Source organism: Corvus brachyrhynchos, unplaced genomic scaffold, assembly GCF_000691975.1.
Source record: "Corvus brachyrhynchos isolate BGI_N302 unplaced genomic scaffold, ASM69197v1 scaffold83, whole genome shotgun sequence".
Taxonomy (NCBI): domain Eukaryota; kingdom Metazoa; phylum Chordata; class Aves; order Passeriformes; family Corvidae; genus Corvus; species Corvus brachyrhynchos.
In genome coordinates, this window is record NW_008238464.1 from 6,941,727 (window position 1) to 6,959,813 (window position 18,087).

Below are 18,087 nucleotides of genomic sequence, written 5' to 3' on the forward strand. Positions count from 1 at the left end.
CGGCAGGAAATCAGAGTGAAATTTATCTTTTGGATATGGATAAGAATTTCCTTGGTGGCAGTGGCGTTAGAATTTAAATAGCCATTCCCTTTTTATGTTAGCTTAAAATCTTCGGGTATGTATGAAAACAGACCCTTTTCTCTTGTAAAGACAAAATTGTAGGACACAGGTAGTTTGCAATAAATTAAGTGGGTTAAGAATTCCTTTTTTTCCCCAATACCTTCAAGTTACAATTTTTTATAAAGAAAAAAATTAAGTAAGTCCCATGAGACCATGTATCCTTTTGGAACAATTTGCATGAATGGACTCAATAGGGAGAAGGTTAATTTCCGGAACATACCCAATTTCCATAAAGAAAAAGGATGGATGAGCTTACCTTGAGAGATAATTTGCTGAGAAAGAAGCCTGGGAAAAGCAGGATGAAGATGAGTGATAATCTCCCACATGAGATGGGGGGGACACAGAGTTTGTGGTGTTTATGTGCATGTGTTCAAGTACTTTTTGTGTAAAAGCAACTTAAGTAACCATTGTACTGGTGACCATGTTGCTTCAGATTTGCTGGTTTGCCTGCTGAATGCTCCTCTGAGAGAGCATGAAAAAGAGAGATCACTGCTTAAACATAAAAGGAATGTTTTTTTTCCTTTCAGAATTAAGCATGGTATGTTAAACAGACTTCTAGGGGAAAGGGAGGTACACCAGCATGTCAGGTAAGAGGTAAGTAAGGGGAAATGTAAACATACTTTTTCTACCTGTAGCAAGAACAAGAGTTGAGCAGGCATTAAAGCTTGAAACAGTAGTTAAACTCCAAATGGACAGTTCAAGAAAGGTGGATCCCAAATCATCTGCTGTGGGCCATATTTGAGAAGACAGAGAGAAGCCTGACTCATGTTCCAGTACTATCTACAGTGGAACTACTATCTACTATCTTCAGCTTTTTCCCATCTGGACCAGTTCCTTTCAGCACAATGATGCACAAACATGGCTTTTTGTGCTAAACTAATACATAATTTGGACTTTCTGAGAAAAGCCACTTAAAAGCCAAGTGAATCCCAGCTGTTACTGAGCTGTATCCGTGCATCAGTGTTTTGTGGTCTTGGTCCTGAAATCCCTCAGGAGGAGAGGTATTTCTTTCTGGGCTATAATTTAGTCAGAATAAAATTACACACACTACCTGTTCATAGCTGGGAATAAACAATTAGATTTCAATTTAACTGACAGCGTTCTCTGGCTATGCAATTTTATTCATTCTAGGAGCAACCTGTTCAGTACTTCCTAGAAAAATGTTCCTCTAGGCTGGCTACTTGGTCGGAAGTATTTTCTGAAATAAAAGTCAGCATACCACTTGATGGTTTGATCCTTGGACCCGGATTTGTTTTCCTTCTCTTCTAGAACCCAGTGTTTATTAGACTGAAAGATTCAGAGCTTTCAGATTTGGCTAACATGTCAGCATGAAGTATCTTTACAAGAGATATCTGAAATCTCAAGGTAAGTTGTTGATGTACTTTTTGAAAAAAAATATTTACATTGCTTTCCTTGTTAGGAAGAAAAACACATCAGTTTTTCCCACATTAAATAAGGAGAGACCCAACAGTTCTCCCTGAAATAGGAAGCCTCTGAACCTAGTAGGACACTGCATCCTATGTATTTTTAAAAGCATAATGCACCATGAGATTTCTTAACTGAAATTAATAATGGGAAACAAGAAGCCTTTTGGTGGTTTAAAACTGGGTGCTATTTGTCACCTTTAAATGGAAAACAAACAAATTATTAAGACTCAACATTATTCATTTACTGCAGACTTGCCTGTTAAAAAAGAAAGCTCACACAGTGCAATTTTCTTTTAAAAAACTTTTAAACATAGATGGGGACATTAGGCACCTGATAAACTGATCTGTATAATGAAGGAAGTTAATGGATATATTTGGTTTTATCCCTATCTTATCACTTCCTAGTGTAAATGAAGCCTTTAAATGGGTATGGGTTTTGCTTTAGGCATTTGAATAAGATGAAGATTAATATACCTGTATGTGCAGTGGAAATGCACAACAACAAAGCTTTAACAGAACAGTCAAATACTGTTTCTAAATTTCTTCAGAGCAAATTGGAATATTCAAAAAACAAAACCAAGGAACTTCGGTCTGTCTCCAACCTACCTCACTTCATATCAAGATAACCTTCAGGAATGATTTTATAGAGCAGTGTTGCATATGGCAGAAAAAAGTGTAGCCTCAATGTAGAATATAAAAAATAGTTTTCAATTAATTCTATAATGTAACTTAATAAAAGAGCATAACTTAAGAGATAATGGAAAACACATAGTATTTGATTTAGATTATTGTTCAGCACTTAAATTATTTTCTATCCTTTTTTCCTTTAAAAAAGTAAATGTATTTTTATGTGCAAAATAAAAAGTTGTGTGGTAACGTGTCTGTATTGGTACTGTGCTCTTCCTGAAATCCAGATACATCATCACATTATTTTTTTTCAAAACCAGTTTCAATGTAACATCTAATTGCAATTTATGCTTTTTTTTTCTTCTTTGCATGAATAAAGGGAAAAACATCTTCCATATTTACCTATGCCCTTCAAACTACCTTCTCTAGATGTAGAAACACAAAATTTCTTGACATACTAAAGGAAGATAGGTACAGCATTCTTGTATTATTAAGATAAAAATTTCATATAAATACAATCTCATTCCTCTGAAACCTTTATTATGGGAAGTGCACCCCCCAGTTCATGTTCCAGCCCTTCTTTGAATTTCCTTTTGTTAGCTTGCTTTTTTAGCTGACTACATACACTCTGAAAATCACAGAATTACAGAACTGGCAGGGTTGGAAGGGACCTCTGGAGATAATTTTGTCCAACTCCCCTACCAAAGCAGGGTCCCCTAGAGCAGATTACACAGGAATGTGTCCAGGTGGGTTTTGAACGTCTCCAGAGAGGGAGACTCCACGAGCCCCCTGGGCAGCCTGTTCAGTGCTCTGCCACTCTCAATGTAAAGAAGTTCTTCCTCATGTTGAGGTGAAACTTTTTTGTGTTTTAGTTAATGGCCACTGCTCCTTGTCCTGTCACTGGGCAATGCCGAAAAGAGCCTGGCACCATCCTCTTGGCATCCACCTTTGAGATATTTATATGTGTTGATGAGATCTCCTCTCACTCTTCTCTAGACTAAGCACGCCCAGCTCCTGCAGTCTCTCATAAGAGAGATGCTCCAAGTCCCCTTAATCATTTTTGTGGTGCTCTGCTGGACCCTCTGCAGTATGAGAAATGAGCATGACTACAAACATACTCAACAACAGAATCAAACACTCATTCTGTTTAGTTATATACTTATATTTTATTACAGACTAATATGAAACCATCTCATATTCATACTCGAATTATTGTAATTACTTGTGAGCAAACTTAAACCAGTCTTGAATGTTTCTATTTATTGCAAGCAGATTTGTATCTCCTGCTTATATATTCTACATAAGGATCCAAAATATGGCTGAATATAAACAAGGTATATTTGGTTGTCTACAGAAATAAAAGTTAAAAATAGCACTGAAAAGAACTTTACAAGTAATGTATTCACACACTGACTCTTCAAATCAAGTAAATGAAGTAGTATAGGATAATCTGAACATTAGATTTGAAGGCTGATTTATTTTCAAATAAATGCACCTAAAATTGTTCAATTAAAAAATAAGTGTCAGTATTTGGTGCTGATGACTACAGACATCTTTAATGTTTAAAGCACAGATAACTACCCCCATTCCCATACAGCAGCTTTCACAGATTCTACTTTACATTAGATCATGAAAGAACATCTAAAATGCAAAGTATACATAGCACAGAATTTATGTCCGAGACAATGCAGATTGAAATCCTGTGAATTTTCATAAGGTAAAAAATTAAAGCTATATAAACTGATTTTTTGATTATTCTGCAAAGTAGAATCATGTATGTTTTCACTTTTGTAATACTTTCACAAATTTCCATTAAAGCTTTTTTAACAGAGACAGTAGCATGAGCACAATGATCCCACTGGCTTCCAAAAGAAAAGTAGTGCAGTTCCTCAATTAAGCTATTTTTGTCCTCTTATTTTTGCAAGCCAGTTGGGTGAAGACAAACAGGCTAATGCAAGCAAGAAAGTAAACTGTAAGCTTTTACATTGAGTGGCTGAACAAACAATTACTGTACATGGTAAAACAAAAAAGATCTTTTGCCACAAGCCACTGCAGGAATATATGAGCTTCTGTGGCCAAAAAGCTTGAAATACTTTCTAAGTCTTCACATACATTTGGTTAGCGCTTACCAGTTTCAAGACATTTATAGAAGCAGTTATGGAGACATTATGCTGTTAAAGCTGCAACAATTTAAATGAGGCAAGTTAGAAGGTTACATAGATTTTTAGACTTTTCCTCTTTCTTCTTTTTTCTTCATACATAAAAATCTGTCTCCTTTCAGTGTCCCACCCATAATAAAACACTCTTATGCATTTTGATCTAATTTCTACTTTTTCATCTTTGTATATGTTGCAATGAAACTCCCAAGTTAACACCTGCTGCAGTAGACTAGGTTTACATGGCAATAGTAACATGGACTGAAGCAAAAACACATCAAATGAAGCGAGGTTGATGTTTTATGTTCATTTCATTAAACAGTCTATTTTAACAAACAAACAGCACCAACTTTTAAAGGTAAAAGTATTGCTAAATCAAAGCAGAAACTTCCACTTAAATTCAAGCATTCTTTCTCCTCCAAAAAATGCCAGGTTTAACTAAAATTTCTCAAACACATATATAGGTGTTTCAGCCTGAACAATGTTGTCAACAATACCTAAGTGCAGGGCTACATGAAGTTTGCAATTAACTGCTTTGTTAGTAGGCAGAACAGGAATGCAGCATTTTCAAAAACTTCAAGCAAAAATTTCCTTATTTAAGGCTAAAAGATAGAACTCACAAAGTAAAAAAGCAGGAGGCTTAATAGAGTAAAAAAAGCTAGCAATTATAATATAGCACTGCAAGTACAGCGCTCTAATTGCTGCTACCACAAATCCCAACAAAACATCGATAACTTGGGTGAGACTCACAGAGCAACAGACCTGTATTTCGAATTTGACATTCATTAGAATTTTAACATTCAGCCACGACTCCACTCTAAGCTAAATTTAAGTGGCCAAAACTTATAGTTATAAAAAAAGCCTTCAAAACATATACTTAAAAAAAATAGAAATGGTGTGTTAACAAATGTATGCGTAAAACAGATTTATAAATAGCTACAGTATGAAAAATATTTCAGTGCAAAGGCAATTTTAAGATTTCTAAAAAATACATTACAAATAATTTGTTAACTACACACAAGAAATTTGTCACTGCTACTGGTATAAAATGTATATCCATATTAACTTCTTAAAAATATACACACCAGTGTTTTATGTAGGGGACGGTTCTAACTGACCAACATTCAAGTCTGCAATGGCAAGTACATGTACACACACCCACACATGTGTATGTATTTCAAAATGCTACTGCTATAAGGACGTTCTTTGAAACTTAAAAGTGCTATATGTTAAATGATAGAAAACCTTTATCTGTGGTGCTCACTGTTAGACTTCGTAAAATTCTGTTATCTTTGGTATACTGAAGATTTCATAACTCACTTTACAATCTCTGCTTGACCCAGGGCATTTTAATAATAAATCACTGTTTGTTTAATATAAAAACTACTCAGAATACTGTGAGGAACATTTCCTAGTAAGTTGATTTTTCTTTTATTAAAAAGTAAAGTAGTAAGTAAACTTATTTTGCCTCTGTTTTTTCTTGTTAAAACACAAAAAGGGAAATAATTTTTCTCTGCCGCCCTTGTCCACATGAAAGACAACTAACAATGTCTTGGCCAGGTCTCCAACAAATGCTGCAGGTCTGATTACAAATATTTTGTTTTCACACTGAAATAAATTTTTAGCTAATGTCCTCACAGAGGTATTAAATGAGGATGGCCATTAACCAGTTGTAACCACCAGGCTGAAATCGACTGAAATCGGATTACTCCTTCAGATATTTTTGCACCCCAAAATAAAACACTGGACTAAAGAAACAACACAAGGATGCAGCTAATAGTTGAATTACTGCAAGGTAACATAAATGTAGCAGAGAAAACAGAAGTGCAAGTTGGCTGTCATTCTTAAGGGAATTCAAACAGAATCATTGCAATCAAACTAGTTTCTATATCCCAACTGTGGTTCAACTGTTAGTCAACAGCTGTGTGCCACCTCGTGGTTTGCTTGCAAAAGGCTAATGGTTGTGTGCTTCATAATACATCTACCAAGCCCATTAGCCAGTATCTAACCATACATGCATACACACAAAAAAAATCAATATTAAGAGGATAAATCAAGATAGTAGAAGATACTCATCCAGAAAAACAGCTTTTCTTCTTTTAAGGAAAAAACCCAACAAACTGTGTCAAAAAAAGCTTAATATATAATACTTTCTGCTATATATATTTTACAATCACAGGGATAGGAAGTGGGAACACCAGGTAATGTGCATCTTTGACAAATTCAAAGATGTTTTAGGCAAAATGCTTACATTCAGTTTACATGTAGATACCAACATTGGTGATATTTACCTATATAACAGCCAACTTGACTTCATATTGTGTGTGCATACTCTACACAAGGATTGTTTTGCCTATCTTTCTACAGGGGAAAACTAACCAAAACCATACATAGCCCTGATTTGGCCACTTACAAGGAAGTGAACATTAGAGAGTGTTTCTTGAAAGCAGATTTGCACAGAGGAAACACCAGTTTGTTCTAAAGAAAGAGCAAAGAAAGAAAAAAGGACAGAGGACAATCAGAAACAGCATTTGTTAAATATGCTTTAGGAGACTTTCATTTGAGATAACTGAGATCATTGCTTCTGGCTGAAAACTAAAACTGTTGATCTGACTGAAACTATGCACTTCAAGTAACAAAGAAAATCACTAAAGATGACAGAAGTAGTAAATGCACAGAAGTCTTGACACAGGATGAAGAAAATTTTTAGTGCTACCAATGTCACAGTACCAGACTGTGCAGATTGTTCATTGCTCCAATAGGTCAAAACATAAAAAGAGGCCTATTGGCCTGGCAGGGTTCATACTTCTAGCTCTTGATCCTGTTTGTCTCAACAATACCTCAGACTGCAAAAGCCACATCTAGTTTAATATTTTCTGTGACATGTCTGTTTCCTGAAAAAAGAAATAAACAAAACCACAGTTTTTAAAGGCTTGACTCGGTGTTCCGTCATATGGACGTTTCCAAACCTGACCCACTGTAGTGGTAGCCTGCACTGGAATGGCAATGCTTATTTGAATAGCCAAAGACAGATGGAAGTACTGAATAATCAATGCCTTTCCACTGCGTAAACATCACTTTTTTAGAATGAGAATTAGACCTTCTTGCTGGGGAATTGCTGCAGTCACTGCTCCTGTATCTTGGGCTTTTCAGACAGGTAAGAGGTGTAAATTCTGAGATGTGCTCCCGACAGTGCCTCGATGCATTCTGTTAAAGGGAAAAAAAGAAACAAATACACAGTAAATAGACGATCTTGGAAGCAAAAGCATATAATTGTTTTCTTTCATAGGGCCACTGTCCCCTTGGTATAATGATACCTTTCCCTAGATGACCACTCTGGCTATTTGTTTCATGTGAAAGTATAATCCCCCTCATGTTGTTTTGCAATCAACCAGTTTCAACACGATTAGTTTTATATTAAGACCTACAGAACCAGGCATGATTTTACACTTAATTTCTAACCTGATAATGGGCTTTTTAGAGAAGGGATAAAGACACAGAGGCCTGCTTTCAAATGAAAGTGTTTTAAATCAAGGTTATGTTTCATTTTGGAATTTCTCCTGGTACATCTTTTTATCTCTGAACTTCTTATGTGGAATTTTAAGACAGAACAGATTCAAGTACTTTGCCCTGTACTTCCAAAGAGAGGAAATTCTTTACAGTCAGTTTGTGCTAACAGATGAACATTCCAGAGATTTAATGAACTTGCTTTGTAGTTCTAAGCAGTATTGAATTTTGAACTTGCTTAGGTTACATGTAGTATCTATACAGGCAATTTATACTGTACATCACAATACTATCTTGGTCTAATTGCCCATTAAAATTTATCTTTCTCATATAATCGGTCCACACTCTGGCAGAATTGGCACTTCCACCCAGTAAATGCTCAGGACTACAGAACATCATGGCTGCATGACAAGAGCTTGGACCATGTGCACAAACTGAAAGAAAACTAGCACAGCACTTTTCCCAATGAGTTTATGAAATTCTTCTCACTAAATGCACATATAATTTCCAGGTATAGAGGTGTGGAGGTTTTGTGATGGTATATAACATATAAATGCATTATAAGCATGGTTCAAAGCGACGTTATTCATCAGTCTCTCCATGAATGCTATATAAACCAGTTAATCCTCTATTCTTAATCATCTCCTTCCTTCTTTGCTGTTAATCAGAACACAGGAGCAAAAGGACAAAAGCACAAAGTAAATATTAATGATGTAGCTTATAGAACTTTGGCTGAAATGTAACATTACATTTTAATGCCAATCACAAGCTTGACACATTACTCTTGCATAACCAAGAGCAATCTGAAAGTACTCTTAAAAAGATACTCTTACGCTCACCACAGTGAGGCCTGGGTTCTTTTAAACACATATAGACCAAACAGCAACATTAATACAGAAAAATCAGGCAACAGGGTAGAAGATGTGCTTTGGAAATGTAAGATGGAGTAGTCATACAGTTTGGTAACTAACTTTCCTATTCTTTCAGCTAGAAAGTGAAGCATTATAGTTACCATAGATAGTTCTAAAAATAAAATGCTTTTTTCTACACAGGGCTCCAAGGCAAGAACCTTTACCAAGCCTGAATCTAGTCAAGGAAGTTGGGGTTTTTTACTGCTACTTGTCCAACAGTCATTAAAAGCAAGTCAGCTACTTTAGCTACCTTCGGGCTACTTTAAAGTCCTACAGCACACAGAGCACATGACATTTGTCCTTTTCACATACTGCTAACTTTGCACCTTCACTTAATTCCTCATGTGCAGCTTTTGGGGTCAGGAGAGCACAAAGGGACTGGAACAGTCATGGCATCCAGGTGGGAATCATTAGAGCAAAGAGTGTACCTTCTTACTTGTTCGTCTAATCAGTATAGCATAGCAAGGAGATGATGTAAAGCAGAGAACTTCGTTCTGCTGGCCTAATATTTGGGGAATTTAGTTCACCACTCCTGCTGTTTTCTCAGACATTTGGCTAAACTATCATGCTTCTCTCTTGACCTGAGGCAGTGACACAGCAATGCCCTAGTCTGTACAGAACACAGCACTGTGGCAGACACTGTCAGATGCACAGCCCCAGTCTTCTGATCCAAGGTCCTATTCACAAGTAACTTGCTATGATTATCTTCACATGTTACCATCTGCATTTGGTCTATATACGTATTCAAGAACATGAAAGATGATGGATAAACTGCTCGTGGGTAAGAATAACCTCTGACTGTATGACACTGTAGTGTAATGTGAGTACCCACTGCAAAAATGACTGCAGTTCTGATAGAAGAAATGTCACACAACACCTATACATAATACAATATATTTACAGGACATAAATATGGGTACATTGATTTATTGGTTTGCTTTACACGATTAAGTTTCTGAGACAAAAAGATCTTACCTGTGGTGTGGAACATCTCTTGCAAAAACTAGGCTCTCCAAGTAAAACATAATGATTTTATATTAATACTGATAAAGTACATCAAAAACTCTGGAGGAAACAGTTGATTTGTAAATAGCACAAATTTTGTAAATAGAAATTAATCCAAATTGGCAACACGTACAGTACTGTTACCTAGCTTTGATCTAATTATGGCTCGGAAGCTGAAAGATTTCCTTCAAGAAGTGGCCCATCGCTGCTCGCCAGTGCATTTAGGACTGTTTTATGTCTCATACTCTTCTGCAAGGATGAGGAAAGACAGTGAGACTCTTGCTGAATACAAGAAATGTGAATGAACTGTACCATTTGGTAACTCTTATAGCAAAGCCCTGTAAAAGTGATGGACTTTTTGATAGATTTAAAAAGGAAAGGTTATCCAGTGTAAAACACGGTTTCTATTTCTGGATCCTGAGACTAATCGCTTGAGGGTGTTTTTAATTCAATTTCAAACTCTGTTAAAAAATTATTCCAAAAGCACTAAACTGACTAAGTACTGTGGGCTGTGTGTCCTGCCCCTCTAAGAATAACCTGCACTGCATGGGAGAGGAGCCTGTGATACAACAAGGCCAAATTGATTCTACATTAAGGAGTGGACATCCTGCTTCACTACTCCCCAGAACAACCAGCATACTGAAGGGAGTGCCCCACAGGGAGCTGGTGGGGCCAGTGCTAATGAAGGCTGACTTACAGCTTAGTCATTACACTGTGGGCAGAGAAGGCCAGGGAGTTGCCAAGGAAACTTCGTCCACAGGATTCAAATACTGCAACAGCAAGATCCATTGCTTTGCTTTCCACAGAGGAGGAGCCTGACATGTGACAAAGGCAGCAGTTTGCTGGTGACCAATTTTCTGAGCGCCCAGTGCAGTTGTTCAACAGCAGCTAAGCCCATTGAGGAACAGAAGAATGATGAATCCCCAGAGAAGCTTCCCCAAGCAAAAAGACCGCTTTGGGTTTCTCCAGGCGTGGCAAAGGGTAAAGATCTCATAACATGGCTGATGGCCCAAGCTTGTGACTGAGTGAAAGCGAAGTAAAAAATCATCAGTCAAAAACAGAGAAAAAGAAAAATATTTCTTAAAAAGGGATGAAAGTACAGAAGTCATTTACAGGTCAGGAACTAAACACCTGGTATTTCAGCTACCAAATACTTGCCATTGCTGAGACACTGTCAATCAAAGCAAAAATTATAAAGTTGGAAATAGGATAACTTAAATTGAATTTATATTTTCTCTAACAAGGCGGCTGAACTTCTGCTACTAAAAGTATAAAGAAAGAGAAACTGCACAATTACCAGTTAAAGCACAAAATTCAGTTCGTGTCATTAAGCCAGAGTTGCAGAGAATACATGTATAAGAAATAAGCAGATTTTCACCAAAATTACCAAAAGGCAACAGATTCCTCCAAAGCTTTTGCAGAATTAATGTTTTAGCCCAAGAAAGACAACAGCTCATATATGTATATATATCAATACCAATATACATGCACATATATATACATATACTTGTATGTACATACATGTATGTGTATACACATATATGTCTGTATGTGTATATATATCACTGAAAAGCTCTCTGAAAAAATTCCAGAACTATATGTGGTATCTTTAAAAACATCTGAATGTTAATGATGGTAAACAATCGCTCACCACACACTGGAGTGACTCTCAAATAACTGAAAAATTCAGAAGAACTACTTCAAAGGCTTTATGCATTCTCATTGCCTAAGTAGAACTAATTTAGTAACCTGGGAAATGGTCACTAGTCCTATGTTAATCTTTTCAATTGTTCCAGAAGCCCATTTATTATAAAGAAAGCAATATAACTTTTAGGAACGCAGTACATTTAAAAATAGCTATTTATAAGCTCAGTTCAAACCAATCCTAAGGCACTTAAGAGACAATTTTAGTCAGAATTTTTGATAGTGAAACAAACTGTATTTTCCCTCTGACTTATATAATTACAGTAAATTTTATTGACTATATATTCTTGAGAGGGAAAGAAGGAGGAAATATATTTTTTATCTTAACCACTTAAGAAATAAAGATATAAAATCTGCAATGGAAACCAACAGTCTCTGAATATTAAGTAAAAAACAGTTTTCTTGCAGACTGTAGGGTAAACAAGATTTACTAGCATTTCTTCTACTTTTATATTAAATAATGTCATAAACTTTCAGATCTTGAGCTGTTTTATTTCTAGAAAGAGCACAGAATTTCATAAAAGGGAACATAAGGAAAGCTCAGTTTCAAAATGCATGCTGGAAAAAGAAAAAAAGCTGCATTTTCTAGCAGCAGAGAAAATACATTAATATATTCCAAAGACTGCTTAAGCGGTTTCCAGTATCACATTTTCTGTATGATGCTAGTAACATCAGCCTAATCAGAATTATCACTTGTTTGTGTGGCCACTATCCTACTTATTGGTACAATGGAAACGAAACATGCATTCGCCTATAGACAGTCCAATGATTAAAATGGGGATATAAGAATCGTAGATTCCTGAGGCAGAAACATTCTGTAAAACGCAGCAAGAAAAGTGACAAATATTGATAGTGACAGTGATGGACTGTGACAACAATTCACACAATCTTTGAGATACACAGAAGGAAAAAACTATACCAAAAAGTATTCCTCAAAATATAGTTGATATGAATCACAAATGGAGATAATGAGTATGGTAAATAACTTCTGATTATAAACTCTTTAACTGTCCTTTGAATGAAATGGCCAAGCATGCAGAAAGGCAGAAAAAAGTCACCTTTTGTTCCATTAGAAACTTAGACTGCTTGAAGTCTGAGAAAGCATAAAGATGGTGGACTGCTCAACAGAAAGGCACTGATGTCTAGTCTGATTTCCCCAGAAGATTGTAGGAAGCAACCGAGCACATCATTTATGTTTAAAGCAAGGTAGCAGTTATTTAGGCAAAGCGGATTGGAAGACAGAAGAAACAAAGAGAGGGAAGAAGAAACACAAGCGATACAACTGGTTAAAAGTCACAGATCTTCTGCTAAATTTTAAAAAATGAATATTGCCAGTGTTGAGCCCAAAGTCTGCTTTACTACTGATTCATTTTCCAGTACTAATATACAATGTCTGTAAGAAATGCTACAATACTTTGTTAGGGTTTTTTTTTTAGTAGCTTGTTTCTTTACCTTAACCCTTGCTCATTCTCTCTCTTTAGACGTTTAAATTAACTATTCAGAATCTATACTGAGGTCATGCCCTTGGACAAGTAATATATATAGCAAAGAGACATCTATGATCTCAAAATGAAAAACCACTAAATACTGATATACCTGGGAATGCTTTCTTACTATATTCTTTATTCTTTCCTGAAGTGAGGCATTATTACACCCCTACATTCTTTTTTTTACCACAGGGAATTTTTATCTTCCTTGGTAGCAAAGTTCCTTTATTCCTTTCCTCTTAATGCAAAGTACCTTCTCAATTAAAACATCAAAATGCTACCTAATCCCTTCTGTTATTGGTAACTCATTATTTTAACCTACCAGTGGCAGCTGACGGGCTGAAAAGAGCAAGGGCAGTAATATTAAGTTTAAAGTTCAACACCTCTACTGCCCTTCACATTCTAAAATATATGATATATTAAAGTTTACTGGGGTTAAAACACAGGAAACATTTTCTATTCATGTCCCAAGCATAGCACCAATGCTTCCCACAGAACCTGGCTTCCTCTCCAGCCTTAGATACACAGCAGTTTCTCCTTTTGGGCTGATCAGATGAAAGGAGAAAATAGATTTTAAAATCCTCTTCCCATTGGCACAGCAAGGCACATTTATGTAGAAATAATGGAACAGAACAGGCAAAATGTAAGTTGAAATATAAAAGAGGAAAAAATTATTAATAGGATATGAGTAAGTTTTAATACATGTGTTTTTCTAACAGGCATCAGTATGTTATCAGATGTAAGTGCCTCTTATCTACCCTTACAGAGATCCCAATCCCCTTGCCCTTATCTCCTCAAATCAGAAATCATGTTGAGCCATGTAGCTGTCTCCCACCATCCTCATCAGTTGATTTTCCTGTGGTTGCTAGTACAGAGGCACAAGCGTTGCCCCAGGATTCAGGTTAATTGCCACCATGTAAATAACAGGCAGCATTTTTCACCATGTTGCTCAGACAACACAGATGGGGAACCTCTCCTCTAATCTTGTCTCTGACCTTGACCTAGGTTGTAATACAAAAAGAAAAACCCTAACTTCACAATGAGAAAGATTATTTACCTGGATTCTTTCTGTTGCTGTAGGCCACAACTGCCTGCATAAGACCTTCTTCAGAACATCTGGAAGAAGGCTGACAGTTATGAGTAGAATTATACCCAGCCATGCAGGACCACTGGACAGCATTTGCATGAACACGTAATACATCCTCTGATAATTGAGAAAAGGCCTGGGAGGAAAAAAGATAAAATAATTATTACACTTCACAAAAGAAAGGCTGATAGTGTTAAATACAAGAATTATGCCAGTGATTAAATACTTCAGGTTCAGCTTCCCAGTTTGTGGGAGTTCATCCATACCAGTTTTCTCAAAAGGAGAGCTAAACATGCACTGTCTGGAGATAACTACCTTTCTTTTGTCTTCAAGGCTGCAGGAAATATCATGCTGTCCCCTCCCTGCCATAGTGTTTCTTCCTTGCAAAGATAAACTAAGTTTCATTCTTAACTTGTTTATGTTCTTCCATGTACCCTGATCTTGCCCCAGGTATTTTCCACCTTTCTTCTTAGTGTTCTTCCCACCACTTCCCTCCTCTTTCCTAAGGCACACTCCTTTGTAGTATCCTCAGAGTAAGGCTCGTTAACCACACCTATTTTCATACCTCTCAGGCTCCTCTAAGTATCTCTAATGGTTTCATGTTATGCTCCCCATCCTATTCACCACACAGTAATCTAACCACACTATCAATAACTTGACTTCCCTATCTCCCTTGTATCCCATGCAGTTGCATAATCATTAAAACACCATCACCGTATGGTACTGGGAACCAGAGGCCATAATCTCTGAGAGCCAAGGTGAAGGGACAGATTGCAGCAACACTGCAGTGCGTAAAAACAGCAGGGCAGCTTCCTGACAGTTTCCAAAATTTGATACTATTTGCATTCTAAAAAGGTAACTAAGCTAAAATACATTGTTATATACAGATAGTCACATCCCTAAATACACAGCAAAGCTGGTAGGAAAACATTGTCTGGGAAAATGTCACTTCTGCAAACTGATGCTGAAGAAATTGAGATCTGATCTTACTAGGAAAAAGAAGAGGCAGCTACATATCTAAGGAGTTAAAAGGTAGCTACTCATTTGCAAAAGACGCTGAAATACAAATCCTTTCTCTAAATTAAATGGCATCTTAATCACCATGCAATAGTTAGCCTCCTCCTTCTCTGGTCCCTCAAAATATTGTGTATACAAAGTAGAATGGCTCCAGCAGTAGTTATAAAGATGGCCTTATAACTGAGAGCTCTACAAGCGTGAAACAAAATTTCCAGCTCCTGATGGCAATCAGGCACAGTAAGGAACTGAACTTGTTCCAACTTGATTTCCTTCCCAAAAATTTCAGTTTCAAGTACACAGAATTTTTAATAGAAAAAACCCCCAACACTTTAAATTGGCTATGCACATGAGTTATATTAATTCCTAAAAAGCTTCTTACCAACAGGAACAAGTAGGTGCTCAGACACCTACAGTAACTCTGCTAAGCAAGGAGGCAAAACAATGAGCACAAACACAGGACTCTTGGACATCCACATCACTTCAGTATTGAGTTCCACTCCCTGTCTCTGGTTTTGACTGCTACAGCTAGCTTCCAAGACAAGCCCAGCAGGTAAGTGGGTAGTCACCAACTGCACAGACATGACCTATTCTGTGACATTTTGACTCAGAAAGGCAATCTCTGCTCCTTGAACCAACCCTTGCGCTGCTTTTGACTGGCACTACTGAGATAAACCCAGTGGTAGTCTGAGGTCTGATATTATTCTCCTTGGATTCTTCTTTACAAAGATTTTAGCAGACATTCATGAAAAGAAGAGCTCAGCACTCTCCAATTAGTATTAATGATGTATTTAAAATAGAGTTCTGCATTGTAAAAAGCCTAAATTTAATTATGTCTGTGACAGAAAGGTGAAATATAACAACTTTATGTTTCTGAAACAACTTTTGCAATGCAATTAATATTAGGGTTCATACCAAATAATTCCTCCCCAGAGCAGAGAAAAGATAATGTAGAATACCAGTGATCCCCAGATCATGAAGTGATTTATCCACGTCCAATAGTGTGTATCTAGTGCAAGCTGAAAAAAAAAGATATTATATGGTGTTATTGCTATCTAGATGCAACAAGAAGTCCCAGCAGGAGATGAAATAGATTCATACCCTTTGAAAATAGGGAAGAATTCTACATAGAATTAGGTAAACACATCTTTCAAGTTTGAGCACAGTTAAGAAGGCACAGATAGCAAACTCACTATTTAAACTAATAAAACAATTCATGGTGATAGAAAAAAATTGATATAAATAAGCAACAATTAAAAAACAAGTTTTAAGAAAGTTTTAGTGGATAAAATACAGCATACCTTACCTTAAATGTAACCGTGAATACAAGCACAGTAAACACCACTGTTCCAAAGGTCCAATTTCCAAATACCTACAAAAAATGGTCCAAAGCAGTTATAGGCAATATTGTCCAGTATGTTGTGAATTGTTCAGAATAAACATCTTACAGCTTAATATTGCTTTGTATCATGAACTGACCCTTAAGCAGAAACTGAATTTCTACATGATCTATCCAGTGCAAAGTGCTCTGGTTTCTTGCTCTGTGTGTACAAAACCCAGATTTCAGACAGACAGAAGAAGACCACAACCAATGCTCTCAGCCCGAAGTTCAAATGTATATTTCTCAATAAAAATCAAAGGTAGCACAAATAACAAATCACTAAGATTTAAAAACGAACTGCAGTTATTTCATCAATCTTCTTGGACATCATCTTTTCTCTGATTTTCCTTCTCTATTGGATGTCCTTGGCATCCAACAATTCCTTGAGGTTCAACAGCATATTATACAGATAAGCAACAGTACAAGAAAGAATGTTATAACCATCTAAGTACAAAAATGTCTATGTACATTTTAAGACAAAACACTTTCAACTTGTGTTTGATTTTCTCCCCATCTGCATAATGACGTAAAACACTTCAGCTTTTCAAGTGGACAGAAATGACCATTAATGCTGATGCAGGTAAGAACTAGTGGTGAACTTTGTCACAGATGATTGCTTGGACTTCAGCAGCTACCAAATGACCAGGTTCAGGATCCAGAGAAATGCTGGGAAAGTAAGCAACTGTATTTTAGAAGAGACTGTGTTTGATTCAGGGTATTGTACCCTTGGAAGAGAAGGGTCCAAGAGATCAGAATTATTTTGAAAGAGAACTCTTGAGATCTCATGAACTCCCTTCTGCAGTTATAACTGCAGGAATGAGACAACTTCCATGCAGGAATGGAATTTCAGCAGAAGATCCAGTTGGCCAAGTAGGATGTTACTGCATGGACAAAAAGGCAAAATGGGAGCATTTAAGTGATGACAATGTGGGCAGGCAGCAAACAGAATAAAGCAGAGGAACAAATCAGAGACAAAACTCGGTTCTAACTAGGATTACTGAGGGGTGTTGAGGGGGACAAAAACGATATTTACAGGTATCCTTGCTTCAAAGGAAAAATGCAAGTCTGCTGATGGAGTGGTAAGACAACCTAGTGGAAAGTTTCAAAGAAAATGCTGAATTACTCAATACTCTGAATATTAGTCTTCACAAGCAAAACCTGCTCCTTGCATTTAACAGCAAAGCTTGGGAAGGAAAGGAGCAAGCAACAGTGTGGGTTGAGTTGTTCATAAGGAGGAAAAGCAGTGGATGTATTTTGAATTTAGCAAGGCATTTGACCTTGGACAATAAGGAAGCAGGGGCTGGCTAAATGCACTACTACACAGTTGAAAACTGGTGGAACCTATGAACTCAAAAGTCCTTGATGGGTGATTGGCTGCTGGTAATAAGTGAACCACACTAGGAAGAGCAACAGCAACTTGGCTGGAAATTGTGGAATATCCCTGTCAGGTAGCTGGAGGGTGACAGAGTATCATGAGCAAACTGCCAAGTGGTATAAAAATAGAGAATAGCTGAATTAATGAATGACAGAGTTTCAATCCAGAGGGACCTCTGCTGATTTGAGAAGCAGGCTAATAGATATCTTATGGAATTAAATACGGAGAAGTGCAAAGATTTACACCTACAGAGGAGTAGTGACTGGCTGTGCAATGGTCCTGCTGA

The 18,087-nt window shown here is 36.8% G+C and overlaps 1 protein-coding gene across 9 annotated transcripts in view; it reads right to left on the reverse strand.

Annotated features, from left to right (window-relative positions):
- Nucleotides 1-3,320: 3,320 nt before the first annotated feature.
- ATP11A (ATPase phospholipid transporting 11A) overlaps nt 3,321-18,087 on the reverse strand; it is a 122,052-nt gene continuing 107,285 nt past the window's right edge. For 4 of the 9 annotated variants that reach the window (XM_017737038.1, XM_017737033.1, XM_017737032.1 and 1 more), the window contains 4 exons: nt 16,352-16,417; nt 15,961-16,064; nt 14,002-14,167; nt 3,321-7,537 (listed from right to left, as the gene is read on the reverse strand). In XM_017737038.1, the coding sequence (XP_017592527.1) occupies nt 7,280-7,537; nt 14,002-14,167; nt 15,961-16,064; nt 16,352-16,417 (594 nt within the window). In that variant the 3' untranslated portion in view covers nt 3,321-7,279. Of the gene's footprint in view, nt 7,538-12,515; nt 12,605-14,001; nt 14,168-15,960; nt 16,065-16,351; nt 16,418-18,087 lie in introns of all 9 variants that reach the window. The other 5 variants (XM_017737037.1, XM_017737036.1, XM_017737035.1 and 2 more) reach the window with 4 other exon arrangements.